Below are 15,330 nucleotides of genomic sequence, written 5' to 3' on the forward strand. Positions count from 1 at the left end.
GTAAGCCTGAAGGCAGGGAGGTCAGACCGGGGTCAACACCCAAATGAGAGGAGATGGTGGCCCAGGTTCTGTGATAGAAGAGGCAGGGTGGGGGAGTGTGAGGCACCCAAGAGGGACACAGCGAGGGTCTGGAATGCACTGAGCAGCTGAGACGCAGCCTCAGGGAGGAGGTTTCCAGACCTGACTGGGGTAAAGATCTGAGTCCAGCCAGGTAGCAGACAGCAAGGAGAGCCAGGGCAGGGAGGCCCAGGGTAGTGGCTCTGTGGAGCATTTTCAAAAGAGGCAAGTGCTGGAGGGAGGGGAGAAGTCACATGGGTGTTGGCAGGTGTCTGGGCGGGATGCTAGGAATGGCAGTGTAGAAGGAACAGAAAAGGCAAGCAGTGGTCGGACTGTGGCTGGGGAAGACCTGAATTTGTGTGTTTCTGTGTGTGTGTATGCCCATGTGTGTGTGTGTGTTTGTGTTCAGCTCCAGAGGAGGAAGTTACGACCACACAGCTGGTGCCCACCACAACTCATGAGCCTCCTCCTAAGAAGCCACGTCTAGGAGAGCTGACCGTGACAGACGCCACTCCTAACTCCCTGAGCCTCTCCTGGACAGTCCCCGAAGGACAGTTTGACCACTTCCTGATTCAGTACAGGAACGGGGATGGGCAGCCCAAGGTGGTGCGGGTGCCAGGGCACGAGGACCAGGTCACCATCCCCGGCCTGGAGCCGGACCACAAGTACAAGATGAACCTGTATGGCATCCACAGTGGCCAGCGTGTGGGCCCCGTGTCTGCTGTTGGGGTGACATGTGAGTGGACTTGGGAGCCTCAGGGTGGGACCCACTGGGAGGTGGACACTTAAACTATTTGGTGAGAGCTAGGTAGGGATCGGTAGCTGGGTGCTGTTAGTACTCAGATCTGCTCAGCCCCACAGACCTGTGTTGCTAATGCTAAGGTCTGCCTTTGTGTGCCTTCTGGGCTGGCCAGTCTCCCTGAGCAGCAGGGCCACAGACAGCTTTGCTGTGCTGGTGTCCAGGTCCCCTCAGCTGACCCAGGAGCTTGGGTATGTTGGCCAGCTGTCAGCTGACTAGGACCCGAAAGCCCCAAGGTGGGCTTCTCTGAACTGACCTCAGAACCACCTTGGTAACTATGGCTACTCTGTCCTCACTTGAGGACACCTGTGGGGACCCTGCTCACCTGTCTGTCCCATTCTCAGCTGCAGAGGAAGAGACCCCAGCCCCACAGAGCCCAGCACAGAGGCCCCAGAGCCCCCCGAGGAGCCGCTCCTGGGAGACCTGACTGTCACAGCATCGTCCCCAGACTCCCTGAGCCTCTCCTGGACCGTCCCCCAGGGAGACTTTGACTCCTTCAGTGTCCAGTACAAGGACAGTGCTGGGCAGCCCCAGGTGGTGCGTGTCGGGGGCCAGGAGAGGGAGGCCATCGTGAGAGACCTGGAGCCTGGGCGCAGATACAAGATGAACCTGTATGGACTCCATGATGGCCAGCGTGTGGGCCCTGTGTCCACCGTGGGCGTGACTGGTGAGTGTGGCTGGGATCCATGTTTGCTCTCTCCTTCTGTGGCTCTTCTCTTCTCCCCACGCTCTCTGCCCTGCCCTCTGCTCCCCCTTTCTTCCCAGCTGTCTCTGGGCTTCACGGAGCTTTCGAGCCCCATCACCTGGAATGGAGGGAGGGTCAGCGCAGCCGTCCTCGGAGCTGTCCTTGCGGTCCCTCCTTCCCCCACTCCAGAACCCCGCTCCAGAACCCTACTCCAGAATGCCACTCCAGAACCCCACTCCAGAACCCCGCTCATTCCTCCCACCTTGGCTCCCCCTCCGGGTATTTGGTGACTCACAACAGGCTCCGGATCTGGGTTACTTGGGTCTGAATCACCTCAGCTGGACTGCGGGGTTTACAAGCATTTTTAAATGCAGTGGCAGCTCCCGCAATGGGGGAACAATCATAATGATGTCTGCTAAATCAGAGGTTCTTAACCTTCCTAGTGTTGTGACCTTTTATTTATTTTTTAAATGTTTATTTATGGCCGGGCAGTGGTGGTGCATGCCTTTAATCCCAGCACTCGGGAGGCAGAGGCAGGCGGATCTCTGTGAGTTCAAAGCCAGCCTGGTCTACAAGAGCTAGTTCCAGGACAGGCTCCAAAACTACAGAAAACCCTGTCTCAAAAAAAAAAGTACTTTGCTTACATATGTGCCTGCTGGCCAGAAGAGGACACTAATCCCACTACAGATGGTTGTGAGCCACCATGTGGATGTTGGGAATTGAACTCAGGACCTCTGGAAGAGCAGCCAGTGCTCTTAACCATTAAGCTATCTCTCCAGTCCCTACTGCTACCTTTCAATAAAGTTCCTCATGTTGTGGTAACCCCCAATCATGAAATTATTTTCTACTTTTTAAAAATATTTATTTATTTATCATGTATACAATATTCTGTTTGTGTGTCTGCCTGCAGGCCAGAAGAGGGTACCAGACCCCATTACAGATTTGTGAGCCACCATGTGGTTGCTGGGAATTGAACTCAGGACCTTTGGAAGTGCAGGCAATGCTCTTAACCTCTGAGCCATCTCTCCAGCCCATGAAATTATTTTCATTACTACTTCACAACTGTAATTTTGCTACTTGTTTTGTTTTGATTTTTGGCTTTTCAAGACGGTTTCACTGTGTAACCTTGGCTGTCCTGAAACTATCTCTGTAGACCAGGCTGACTTCAATCTTGCAGAGATTTGCATTCCTCTGCCTCCTCCCAATTAAAGGCGTGTGCTATCACTGCCCGGCTAATTTTGCTACTGTTATGAATCATAACGTAAATATTTTTGGAGATAAACGGTTGCTAAAGGGGTCGCGACCCACAGCTTGAGAACCGCTGTGCCAGCCATCGGTGGTTCAGAGGTTCTTAGGTGTGAGCTGCCTATGGCTGGGGTCAAAGGGTAGAAGAGGCTGTGTGAAGCTGTTCTGCAGCCTGGGGGCAGCCTGGTCCCCTCAGCGGCTTCTGCCTGTACCCCTTAGCCTCCTCTGCTCTGTTGCAGCGCCCCTGCCCACAGAGCCCCCCATAGAGCCCCGCCTGGGGGACCTGGCTGTGGCAGATGTGACTTCCAGTACTGTGCGCCTGTCTTGGACCGTGGCCCAGGGCCCCTTCGACTCCTTCCTCGTCCAGTACAAGGATGCCCATGGGCAGCCCCAGACGGTACCTGTGAGCAGAGACCTGAGTGAGGTCACCGTCTCAGGTCTGGACCCGGCCCGCAAGTACAAATTTCTCCTCTTTGGACTCCAGGGTGGAAAGCGCCATGGCCCTGTTTCCGTAGATGCAAAAACTGGTGAGTGAGGGCCCAACGCTGCAGACCCTGCAACCCCAGCACCCTTTGCCCCCTTGTGGTGACTGTTGGGATTTCATGTTTCTGTGCCCCACATTCCAGACCTTGGACTTTGGCGACCCATTTCTTTGTGAGGTCCACCCAAATTCAGACCTTCACTCCGTCCTTCTCCCTCATCACTGGGCGGGCACACTTGCTTCCTTTGCTGGAGGCTCTCTTATCCCGAGCCCGGCCCAATTACCCCCTCTGACCACCAAGAGCAGGGCCCCAGCTGCCCTGTCCCTGTCCCCTGCGCTGCGGGTACGTACACTACACTTCTAAGTGGCTTCCTCTCCTCTCCATCCAGACACAAAGCTCCTTCCTCGTCTTGGGGAGCTGACGATGACAGACGTGACCCAGAACTCTGTGGGTCTCTCCTGGACTGTCCCCGAGGGCGAGTTCGACTCCTTCCTGGTCCACTACAAGGACAGGGGAGGGCAGCTCCAGGTGGTGCCGGTGGCAGCAGACCAGCATGAGGTCACCATTCCCGGCCTGGAGCCCAATAGGAAATACAAGTTTCTGCTCTATGGCCTGACAGGCCGCAAACGGCTGGGCCCTGCCTCTGTGGAGGGCACCACAGGTGAGCCCGGGCCCTGCCTCCCACTCTGGCACAGCTCTTATCCCAGGGCCTTCCAGGGACTTGTCCTGTCCTCAGCCTAAGAGCAAAGGCCAGTCCTGCCTTGGACTGGGTACAGTCTGAGCATTTTATACACACTGTCTGTCAAGGAAAGGGAGCTTTTAGGCTTAGTTAACCTGGGTTCAAACCCAAATCCAGCCTTGGCCAGCCACATGACATGGGTGAGCCACCTGATCTGCACCACGGCCCACTCCCCACTGTGCCGGCAACCGGTAGCTGGCACCCAGGTCTTCCTCCCAGCCCTGAGCCATGAGATGAAAAAGCCTGGCTGCAGAAGACGCTGGAAAAATCTGGTGTTTTTGTGCCCATGAGTCAGCCCCCAAGGAAGGGGTGGAGTGGGTCCATGACACTTACCCCACTCCCAGGTCCATGAGTCAGCCACCCCAGGCAGACATCAGGGCCTGGAGCCCTCAGATACCCATAGTTCTTCCCCCAAACCTTCATTATACAGGCTTGTCCAAGCCTCGTCTGCCAGCTGCCACCCTCACGTGGGCAGATTGTCTCTCTGCCCTACCTGGTCCCGGGATATTAATTCTGGACTGTGTGGGAGATGGGGGGCAGCCCCAGGCTGATGGGAGCTCTCCCCATTTGAGAGTATCTCTCTGGCACTCAGATGCCCCCAGGAGACTCAGTTCTGGCCACAGCCCTGCCCAGAGGAAATGAAGACCAGTCTGTGCCCACCGCTAGCCCTCTCTCACTGTGACCCTCTGTGACCTGGCCACAGCAAACGGGGCGCCAGGCAGGAAAGGGCTGGGCAGTGCCTCCAGAGACGAGGCGGCTCTGCCTCAGTCCCCCACAGCAGGATCACGCAGGCCTGGCTGCTGCATCCTCAGGCATCTGTCCCTGAGGGCTGGAGATGCTAACCTGAATCATCCCATTCTCCCCTCAGCCCCCCTGGAAAAGACGCCACAGCCCCGCCTCGGTGAACTAACAGTGAAGGGAGAGACCGCTGACTCTCTGCGCCTCTCGTGGACGGTGGCCCAGGGCCCTTTTGACTCCTTCCTGGTCCAGTACAGAGACAGGGATGGGCAGCCCCAGACAGTGGTCGTGGCTGCAGACCAGAACGAGGTCACCATAGAGGGTCTGCAGCCACACCGCAAGTACAAGTTTCTGCTCTATGGGCTGGCTAGAGGAAAGCGCCTGGGGCCCATCTCTGCCCTCGGAGTGACAGGTGAGCTGAGGAGTCTGAGGACAAAGAGATTGGCCAGAGAAGATGGGTGGGAAGGGCAGGGGCCTGTCCAGAGCCAGAGAAGGGAGGACCTGTGCCCACCCCTGGGGCTGATCAGTCATTTGAGAGAACAGGAGCCAGGTCAGGCAGCAAGAAAAGGCCTCGCAGGGTCCCCGCTTTCCTGACCCCGGTCATCCCGTCACCTGCTGCTCCCCACTACCCCGTTAGAACAGCACTATCCCCTTGCTGCCTAGGTGCACACACACACACACACACACACACACACACACACACACCGTTCTCGGGAGCCAGGGATGTGTCTCAAATGGAAAATCACTGGGAAATCCAATGGGCAGAGGCCACTGACACCCACTTCAGATCGGCCAGGCCAAGGGCTCTAGTGTGACTTGCCAGGCACGTACACCAGCCACCCCAGCCTGTGGTGCCACCCTCAGCCGCTCTCAGAAGCACCGAGCACAGGCGCTAAGGGTGGGGCCAGGGCAGAGCCTGAGGGGGTTGATGTGCCAGGCACTGGGAAACGGGCAGGGAGTCCCTTGTCCTGAAACAGCAAGCAGCTGAGGAGGGACCAACAGGCACAGTAGCTTCCCAGGCCGGAGATCCCGGGGCTGGGCTCAGAGAGGCCCTCCTGGGTGTCAGGAGGTAATGCCAAGGCAGGGGTAAAACAAATTCAAGAACTGGAAGGTTCTAGAAGATGCCCTGCTCCCTCCCTTTCCTTGCTTGGGCTACCTGCCTAGACTGTGAAGTGTCTTCACCCCAGGCCTCATCACCCTTCCTTTGAAGGGGACAGGATGGTCAGGACAGGCGCCCAGCACCCTGTAAAGATTCCACCCTGGTTTCTCCCATGCAGCCCCAGAAGAGGACATGTCAACCCCAAGCCCCACTGAACCCCCTGAAGCCCCCCGCCTGGGGATGCTGAAAGTGACAGAGGCAACCCCAGATTCCCTGCGCCTCTCCTGGAGTGTGGCCCGTGGCCCCTTTGACTCCTTTGTGGTCCAGTACCAGGACACAGAGGGACAGCCCCAAGCCCTGCTTGTTGATGGGCACCAGGACAAGGTCCTCATCTCAGGCCTGGAGCCCAGCACCTCCTACAAGTTCCTCCTCTATGGCCTCCGTGAAGAGATGCGCCATGGGCCTGTCTCTGCAGAGGGTACCACAGGTGGGCCAGGCCTGCACCTTCCTGGTCTGGGGGCTAGGAAGGGTGGAAGGGGACATCCAGAAGCGGCTGCCACAGGGAAGGATTGAGGTCATTTACCCTCCACTGCCCCTCTCTTTTCCCAGTCAGTCACTGAACCAACCTGTGGTTCTGTTCCTCAAGAGCCCAACTCTTCTGACCAATAGGGAAGGGTGACAGACGTGACGTGCTCCAAGCCTTAGGGCTGGCATATATCTGTGTCTCCAAACCTTTTTCTCCTACCCACTTCCCACAGGTCCAGTTCCTGCTGGTCAGACCCCAGGGGACCCGGGGCCCCGCCTGTCCCAGCTGTCAGTGACGGACATGACCACTAGTTCTCTGAGGCTAAACTGGGAGGCCCCTCTTGGTTCCTTTGACACCTTCCTAATACGCTTTGGGGTCCCCTCACCAAGCACCCTGGAGCCGCATCTCCGTCCTCTGCTGCAGCGAGAGCTGATGGTGCCGGGGACGCTGCGTTCAGCTGTGCTTCGGGACTTACATCCTGGGACCCTGTACAGCCTCACTCTGTATGGGCTGCGTGGGCCGCACAAGGCAGACAGCATTCAGGGCACTGCCCGCACCCTCAGCCCAGGTGAGGGCCCACGCTGGGCACCAAAGAGGGGGCGCTGGACTTGCAGAGTAGTACCCAGCAGGAAACGGGGGTCTGGAGAGTGGGCAGAGGACTTGAAGGCATCAGAGAGAGGCATGGTGGACCTCTCTGAAGCCAGAGCACTCAGGGAGAAGGGGGGGGAACCTTCTTACCCACGCCCTCACCACTGCACCCCTCCCTTGATATCTTCAGTTCTGGAGAGCCCCCGTGACCTGCAATTCAGTGAAATTGGGGAAACATCAGCCAGAGTCAACTGGGTGCCGCCACCATCCAGGGTGGACAGCTTCAAAATTTCCTACCAGCTCGCAGATGGAGGTGACGGTCCCGTCCTACCAAGTCCTCTTTAGCTCTCCTCTCTTGCCCGCCCCCACCCATTCTCCAGCTGGTCTCAGACCTCCTGGGTGACCCCCGGGCTTCACCCATGTTCGTAGGAGAGCCACAAAGTGTGGTAGTGGACGGCCGGACCCAGACCCAGGTCCTCCAGGGGTTGAGCTCAGACACTCGCTACGAGGTGACTGTGGTCTCCGTCCGTGGCTTCGAGGAGAGTGAGCCTCTCACAGGCTTCCTCACGACAGGTAAGGGGGGTGCCATGACAGGCAGAGAGAGAGAGAGGAGCGAGGGCTGGCAGGGTGAAGAGGGGGCAAAGGGACCCTGGAGAGGCAGTGAAGTTGGGAGAGTCAACAGTGGAGACAGTGGCAGGGAAGCCTCTGAGCCCCTGTTTCTGCCAGTTCCCGATGGCCCCACCCAGCTGCGTGCACTGAACTTGACTGACGGATCCGCCCTTCTGCACTGGAAACCCCCCCACAAACCTGTGGACGAGTACAACGTCCAGGTCGCATCCCCTGGGGGTGAGCATGGCTGAACCTCCTCTGAAGAGGTAGGGAGAGCAAGGCACAGCATGGGCGGGCAGGAGCTGATGCCCACCCCCACTCCCAGCCCCACCCCTGCAGGCCTCAGCACCCGGCAGCGCTGTGGACTACCCGCTGACAGACCTGGCGATTGACACTAACTACACGGCCACCGTGCGTGGTCTCCGAGGCCAGAACTTCACCTCGCCAGCCAGCATTACCTTCACCACAGGTAGAGCCGGGGGTGTGTGGGGAAGGGATCACAGGAGGGTCAAGGCAGCAGATATGGGCTCACCCATCTCTTCCTACGTCTCCAGGGCTGAAGGCCCCCCAGGACTTGGAGGCCAAGGAAGTGACCCCTCGCACGGCCCTGCTCACTTGGACTGAGCCCGAAGTCCCACCCACAGGCTACCTGCTCAGCTTTGACACCCCTGGAGGACAGATTCAGGTACCCCAGCCCCACCTCACTAGCCGGCTGCTTTCCATAGCTAGATTTGGTGGTGCCCCTCATCTCACCTTCTGCTGACTGTCCCTTATCTGTCTCCAGGAAATCCTGCTTCCAGCAGGAACCACCTCCCACCGGCTTCTCCGCCTCTTCCCTTCCACCTTCTACAGAGCCCAGCTGCGGGCTGTTTGGGGCGAGAGCCTCACGCCCCCTGTGTCCACTTCCTTTACTACAGGTACTGACACTGGGCCTGAGCGTAGGCGGGCGGCTGGGGTCTGAAACTTGGGGACAGACAGACTCCCCATCTCCTCTCCACAGGTGGGCTGCGGGTCCCCTTCCCCCGTGACTGTGGGGAGGAGATGCAGAACGGGCCCAGCACCTCAAAGACGACCACCATCTTCCTCAACGGCAACCGCGAGCGGCCTTTGGATGTGTTCTGTGATATGGAGACCGATGGAGGCGGCTGGCTGGTGGGTTGCGTCCAGAGCCCGAGGCCTGGGTAGCACAGGGGCGGATGCCCAGGAGCCAAGGCTAATGCTGCCCTTGTCTGCTCACCAGGTGTTCCAGCGCCGCATGGACGGACAGACAGACTTCTGGAGAGACTGGGAGGAGTATGCCCATGGTTTTGGAAACATCTCCAGGGAATTCTGGCTGGGTCCGTGCCTCATAGGGCTGGGGAACCCGGGAAGAGATGGCGGTCCTGTGGACCCCAAGACCCTAATGGAGCATACTCCACCCCAGGCAATGAGGTCCTACACAGCCTGACGCAGGCTGGAGACTACTCCATGCGTGTGGACCTGCGGGCTGGAAAGGAAGCTGTGTTCGCCCAGTATGACTTCTTCCGCGTGGATTCGGCAACGGAGAACTACCGCCTGCACCTAGAGGGTTACCATGGCACCGCAGGTGAGGGCGGGCCCGGGACGGGTGAGGGCGGGCCCGGGACGGGTGAGGGCCGGCACGGGGCGGTCCTCACCACACCTTCCCATGCCTTGCCAGGGGACTCTATGAGCTACCACAGCGGCAGCGTCTTTTCCGCTCGTGATCGGGACCCCAACAACTTGCTCATCTCCTGCGCTGTTTCTTATCGGGGGGCGTGGTGGTACAAGAACTGTCACTATGCCAACCTCAACGGGCTCTACGGGAGCACAGTGGACCACCAGGTGGGGGCCGTGGAGGCGCAGGCTGGGCTCTGGGTCACTCGGGTTGGAGGACTCTCACGTGAATAACTGAACTTCTCGCACCTCAGAGGCTCATCTGGGAAATGGGACAGTAATACCAGTCTCACCTAGGAAGCTTGAAAAGTCTGTTTATTAGTGGATACAAGGCGCCAGCTCAGAATGAAGCCTCAGCCCTTTGCAGCTGAGGGCTAGGCAGAGAACATGAGGGAGAGGGATGGACCCCCGGGGGTCCCCTGCAGGAGCCGGGTGGGGATGAAAGAGTTGCCACTGATGAGGGCTGGCTTTGACTCTCCTCCCTCGACAACTTTCTCCTCAGGGAGTGAGCTGGTACCACTGGAAGGGCTTCGAGTTTTCAGTGCCCTTCACGGAAATGAAGCTGAGACCCAGAAACTTCCAGGCCCCCGCCAGGGGCAGCTGAGCCTGTTTCCCACCTCGCTCATACCCCAGTATGACTGCCGAGCACTGAGGGGTCGTGCCAGAGAAGAGCCAGTGAGCCTCTACTGCCTAGCTCACCAAGGAGGCCTTCTTTACCACGATCTCACAGCACCATGTTTACAGGGGGGAGGGGAGGGGTTAGTAACGGAGCAATAAAGGAGAAACTGAGGCACGAGGCTGGTACTGGTCCTATCCTGTCAATGGTTCTGGCCCTGGTCTTGGGGCACCAGGTTCCTGGGCTGCAGCCGCACCTGGAAAGGACGAATCAAGAGATTGACGCCAGTGAAATTCTGGGGTTTCAGGGAGGGCAGGGTGCCATCTGGTGGTGGCAGCAGCGTGAAGGCCTGGAGCAGGCGCGCCAGGACCACGAAGAGCTCCAGGCGCGCCAGTGGCTCTCCCAGGCACACACGGGCCCCACAGCCGAAGGATAGGGTTCTGAGGTCCTTGCCGGGTTCCAGGAAGCGATCTGTGGGTCGTGGACAGATAGCTCGGGAAGTGCGCCCCAACCGAGCCTGGGGCCCTTCCGCTCCTGTGCCTGACCCCTCCCTCGTACCAGGACAGAACTGGCCAGGCAGTTCCCAGACCATCTCGTCCAGGTTGGCGCCTTGGATGTTGGGGATGATGATGGTGTCCTTGGGGATGTCATAGCCAGAGATGCTGAGGGAAGGCGGAGTCAGAAGGGTGGAGTCAGAAGCTGTCCGGGACCAAGGGAGGCGGGGGGGCGGGGCGGTTCTCACTCAACCCTTAACCCAGGGAGTCACCTGCTAGCCCGAGTGGTGCGATGGGGCAGGGCCAGGGGCACCACGGGCCGCAGGCGCAGCACCTCAGCGATGGTAGCCATGAGCAAAGGAAGCTGCATTCGGTTCTTGTACAGGATCTGGGAGCTGGGGCCACTGGGGCCCAACTTGAGGTCCAGTTCTTCCTGCAGCCGCTTCTGGATCTGAGAAGAAGGGACAAGGCTGGATCTGGGGACCAAGCTTTGCCCTAGGTGACTCACGGCTGCCCAGCCTGCAGCCCCTTCATCCAGCCACTTAGCTAAGCCTAGAGCCCCGCCCCCGTGAGCAGAGCCCAGGCCAGGCAGAGGGTCAAGGGGCCCGGAAGGAGCCTCACTCTCTCCCATAATGCACCTCAGGGTGATGAAGCAGGAAAGCCACAGTCCAGGAGAGCGTGCTGGCTGTGGTCTCAGTGCCACCGACAAAGAGGTCCACCACGGACATGTGCACGTGCCCTTCGTGGAGCTGCCCTGCGTCCGTGCCCTCTCTTTGCTGCTCCACGCCTTGAAGCATGTAGTCAATCATGTCCTTCCAGTTGCCTGCTACCAGGCTGTCCTGCAGAGGGCAAGGAAAGGAGCAGGCTGAGTGTCCAGCTCGAGGAGCCTGCCCAGCAGTGATGCAGGCGCTGCAGGCACATCACTGGCCGAGGCTAGGGGGGTTAGTGCTCGCGCGGTACCCCGCGGTACCCACCTTGTGCAGCTTCAGCTGCTCCCTTACGATATCGTCCCTGTTCTCCTGGAACCGCTTCAGCTTCCAGAGACCTGGATTGGGGAGGAACTGGGACAGGTAGGGGAGTCAGCTTCTGGATGGAGGACCAGCCACCCCCTAATCCCGCCCCAACCCAGGGGAGTCTGGGATGTGCTTCCGTACCCTGAGAAAGGGAATTATTTCCAAGATTTGGACGGACCAGTGGCTCCAGGCTTGCAGCAAGTCCTGCACACAGCTGTGAACAGTGTGTACCAAAGTGTCATCCTGCCGGAAGGGGAGGGCATACTTTGAGTTTGAGACCAGCAAAGGTCAGGAGGGCCTGAGGGAGGGGCTCGAGGGGCAAGAGGGCAGCCTTGACCTTGTCTCCAAACGTGAGGTAGCAGATGACACTGCACGTGAGCAAAGAGAACTCCCTCTGGATGGCCACGGGGGCGCCAGCCTGTGCGCGCATGCGCTGTGGAGAAGAGGCGGGCTACGTGGGCTGTGGGGATCGAGGGGTACTGCGGGACAGGGAGGCTGACCCGGGGAGGGCCAGGCCACAGGAGCGCGGCCTTACCTCGCAGAATTCCTGGGCCAGCTCCTCTACCAGGGGCTCCATGGAGTCTCGCACGCCCAGCATCAGAGCTGAGCGAGAAAGTTTCTTGTGGGCCTTCCACGTTAGCGAGTAGTCCCCTAGCGACAAGTCCAAGTCTAGATTTTCTGCAGGAGGGATGGCAGAAAGAGAGAATGCCAACTAACCAAGGAAGCCAAAGGCCTGACCTGCCTCCCCACCCCCCCATCCAAGAAGTAGGCCAGGGCAGCAGCCACAGCAGGTGTATCTCTGAGAGTTTGAGGCTAGCCTAGTCTACATAGAGATTTTCAGGGCAGCCAGGGCTACACAGTGAGGCCCTAGCTTGAGGAGGAGGAGGAGGAAGAGGAGGAGGAGGAGGAAGAGGAGGAGGAGGAGGAGAAAACGTGCCCCCAACTCTTACCATATGGTATCTGGGGTCGGCCGGCAAAGTCCGCCCATTTTTGGATCAGAGCCTCTTTAATGGTCCTATTAGAATTCAGAACGACCACATCTGGGGGAAACAGCAGGTGTCAGCTGGGAGGAATAGGTCACCGAAAGAGAGCAGATTGGCTCACCTTGCAACCCCATGCGAATCCTGTAGACAGGCCCGAGTTTCTGGGTGAGGTCAAACAGGTAGATGGGGAGGTTAGGCTGTAGAAAATGCAGGAACCCCGGGGCGAGAGGAGGCAGGCGGAGGCTCCGGAGCTTCCACCGGCCCCACAGCCAGCGGGTGCCAGCTAGCAGCAGCAGCAGCAGCAGCAGCAGCAGCAGCCCAGGTAACACCATAGCGGGACACTTGTGCAGGGGCCCTGACATGGCTTTTTTATAGCTCTTGGCCCCAGCCGTCCGTTATTAGCCTCCAGTCCCCTGCCACGGTCCCACGTGCAGAGCAGTGTGTTTTCAAGTTGGTACCGTCCCACCGGCCTTGGAGCTCATGGATCAAAGACGGGACCATCCATCAAGAAGAAAGGAAGAGATGCTGGACCCTGACCTTTCTGTGCGTCCGCCCTGTGGGCCGAGGGGTCCACCCTGAGCCCGGCCCCGCCCACCCTGCCTCACCTTGGGTCGGCTGAGTGGTGTGAATTTATCTTATCCAGGAGAAAAGAAAGAAGTGCGAGTCTCGGCCCAATGTGCCTTTGGGTCTGCCGCTAGTCCCTACAAGTATTTTATTATCGGTTATTATTGCTACTACTTTATTTGTGATACTGGTGACTGAACCCGGGACCTTATATATCCTGGGTAAGCCCTCCCCTGCCAGCTGTATTCACATGCCTATGCCCCCATTTTTGTTAACTTTGAGACAGGATCTCATCAGGTTGCCCAGGGAACCTTGAATTCACTTTGTAGCTCGGGCAGGCCTCAAACTTTGAACCCTCCCTCAGTCTCTTAAACAGCTGGGGCGACAGACATGCCACCCCACCTGGTCCCCTGTACAACTGGCTGTTGTTCTTGGCTTGGTTGAGGCTGTTTGTGGAGACAGAGGGAGGTGCGTGTGTGGAGGCCAAAGGTCAACTTCAGGTGGTCTGTCCAGATGGAAAGACCCTGAGCTTTCGTTTTTCTGAGGCTCCTGAATCCACTAGGCTGGCTGGCGGCTGAACCCCAGGGCTGCTCCTGTCTTGGCCTCCCATCTCTGGAATGACAAACTTATGCCACAGGGCTGGAGAGGTGGTTCAGCATTTAAAAGTGCTGGTTGCCCTTGCAGAGGACCTGAGTTCGGTTCCCAGCACCTACGTGGCTGTTCACAACCTTCCCATAACACCAGCTCAGAGTTCCAGTGCCCTCTTCTGACGCCAGAGGGAATTGCATGTACATACATGCACACAGACAAGACAGGTTGTTTGCTTGTTTGTTTAGTTGTTCGTTTATTTATTATATTTCATGTTAATGTGTATGTGTAAAACTAAACAAACCAAAAGAGAAACTTATGAACCCCACACCAGACTCTTTTTTTTTTTTTTTGAGATAGGTTTTATTATGTAGCCCTGGCTAGTCTTGAAGTCAATATGTAGCTGATGTCCAAATGCTGGGATTACAGGCATATACCACAATGCCTGGCCTGGTGACGTTACTCTATGGCCTCTTTTGCTGCCAGAAATATCTAGAGTGAGGTGTGGCGGGGCCTGAATTTAGGGGGCAGAGACAAGCAGATTGAGCCTGAGGTCAGCCTGGGCTACATAGCAAGACCCCATCTCAAGGAACAAGGCTCTCATGGTGTCTGCCTCACACAGAGAGGCTCTGGGCTCTTTCCTCATCCATCACACGGAAAAGTGGGAAAAGTGTTGGGAGACAAGGAGCCACAGCCCTGGCCGCCCACTTTGGAACAATGTGTACCAGACACTGTCCTGACGGCCCCTCCCAATCCTGCTTCAAAGGCTACACCATTATCCCTGTTTTTTAATGAAGATGCCTGTGCCCGTGCGGGTTTCTGAAGCAGAACCAGGCGCCAGCAGGCAACCAGGTGCTCAGCCAGTTTAACTACTGGAAGCTGCTGCCTTCCTCTGGCTGCAACGGTAACGAAATGACCAACTCAAGGTGACTTATAAAAAAAGGCAAAAAAAGAAAGCAAGGCAGGCGGTGGTGGCACACGCCTTTAATTCCAGTACTCGGGAGGCAGAGGCAGGCGGATCTCTGTGAGTTAGAGGCCAGCCTGGTCTACAGAGCTAGTGCCGGGACAGGCTTCAAAGCTACACAAAGAAACTCTGTCTTGAAAAACCTAAATAAATAAATAAATAAACCACCAAACTCACCATAAATGTGTAAAGGGTCTCTGAGAACAATTAGGAAAGGAGAATAGGGACCCTTGTAGCCAGAGGTCAGGGATGGGAGACAGTAAAAGGTTTGCCACGTGCCCTTCCCCTCCATGTGCCCTTCAGCCTCCTGTGTTAGAGGCACAGGTAGAGCAAGGCTGCCTGGGGGTTCAGGGGCCGCAGGCTACAGAACCAGCCCAGGGTCCCCGTGTAATGGAGACAGTTTACCAACCCGGGCCTACCTAGGAGGGAGCTGGGCAGACACAGCTGGTTATAGCCACGAGAGAGGGGTGTCCCCAGGACCAGATCAGGGGCACTTGATAAGGGGACAATTGGGGAAAAGCTATTTCAGAAAGGACAGCCGAGCTCCAGGAGTGTGAGGAGTCCCCTAGCTTCCCATCCCCATCTTATAGATAGACCCCAGGGTGAGGGGTCACAGGAAGTGCAACAGGAGACCCGAGGTGAGAACCTAACCATGCTAACCAAAGCAGGGCGAGCTGACAGTTGGCAGCTCCTTCTGGCAGAGGCCCAGGCTTAGCCTGTATCCCTGGCCTTGCCCCAGGAGATGGGAGGGTGGGATTTCTGGGGCTGGGTCGTCACAGCAACCTTCTCTCTAGGGGTGACGCGGGCCACAACTAAACCCTGCTCTGGTGGCTGGTTTGGGAGAAATCGAGGCAGCTGTAAGAGATC

General features: G+C 57.8%; 3 protein-coding genes across 6 annotated transcripts in view; 2 read left to right on the forward strand and 1 right to left on the reverse strand.

Annotated features, from left to right (window-relative positions):
- The window catches only part of Tnxb (tenascin XB), a 59,528-nt gene extending 49,506 nt beyond the window's left edge, over nt 1–10,022 (forward strand). Inside the window, 18 exon segments of the mRNA XM_038341788.1 lie at nt 473–797; nt 1,213–1,523; nt 3,026–3,313; nt 3,633–3,929; nt 4,876–5,157; nt 6,023–6,331; nt 6,603–6,938; nt 7,149–7,271; nt 7,388–7,531; nt 7,685–7,804; nt 7,893–8,036; nt 8,122–8,252; nt 8,352–8,484; nt 8,568–8,719; nt 8,808–8,904; nt 8,991–9,152; nt 9,246–9,409; nt 9,744–10,022. Coding sequence (XP_038197716.1) covers nt 473–797; nt 1,213–1,523; nt 3,026–3,313; nt 3,633–3,929; nt 4,876–5,157; nt 6,023–6,331; nt 6,603–6,938; nt 7,149–7,271; nt 7,388–7,531; nt 7,685–7,804; nt 7,893–8,036; nt 8,122–8,252; nt 8,352–8,484; nt 8,568–8,719; nt 8,808–8,904; nt 8,991–9,152; nt 9,246–9,409; nt 9,744–9,845 — 3,620 coding nt within the window. The 3' untranslated portion in view covers nt 9,846–10,022.
- Nucleotides 1–15,330, forward strand: part of LOC119822487 (H-2 class I histocompatibility antigen, L-D alpha chain-like) — a 741,986-nt gene that overhangs the window by 251,736 nt on the left and 474,920 nt on the right. The window lies entirely within an intron of this gene.
- LOC119822479 (steroid 21-hydroxylase) lies at nt 9,536–12,679 on the reverse strand. Of its 4 annotated transcripts, none has more exons than XM_038341845.1 (10): nt 12,469–12,679; nt 12,315–12,404; nt 11,900–12,033; nt 11,696–11,797; nt 11,506–11,607; nt 11,326–11,412; nt 10,990–11,190; nt 10,624–10,802; nt 10,416–10,519; nt 9,536–10,328 (listed from the first exon to the last, which is right to left on the reverse strand). In XM_038341845.1, the coding sequence occupies exons 1-10, from the start codon at nt 12,677–12,679 to the stop codon at nt 10,060–10,062; spliced, it is 1,479 nt and encodes a 492-aa protein (XP_038197773.1). In that variant the 3' UTR covers nt 9,536–10,059. The 4 variants fall into 4 exon arrangements, with proteins under 4 accessions (XP_038197773.1, XP_038197772.1, XP_038197771.1 ...); XM_038341844.1 differs by having other exon boundaries at nt 11,506–11,628; nt 11,702–11,797; nt 12,309–12,404; XM_038341843.1 differs by having other exon boundaries at nt 11,702–11,797; nt 11,900–12,042; nt 12,309–12,404.

The sequence above is a fragment of the Arvicola amphibius genome, chromosome 9 (assembly GCF_903992535.2).
Source record: "Arvicola amphibius chromosome 9, mArvAmp1.2, whole genome shotgun sequence".
Taxonomy (NCBI): Eukaryota; Metazoa; Chordata; class Mammalia; order Rodentia; family Cricetidae; genus Arvicola; species Arvicola amphibius.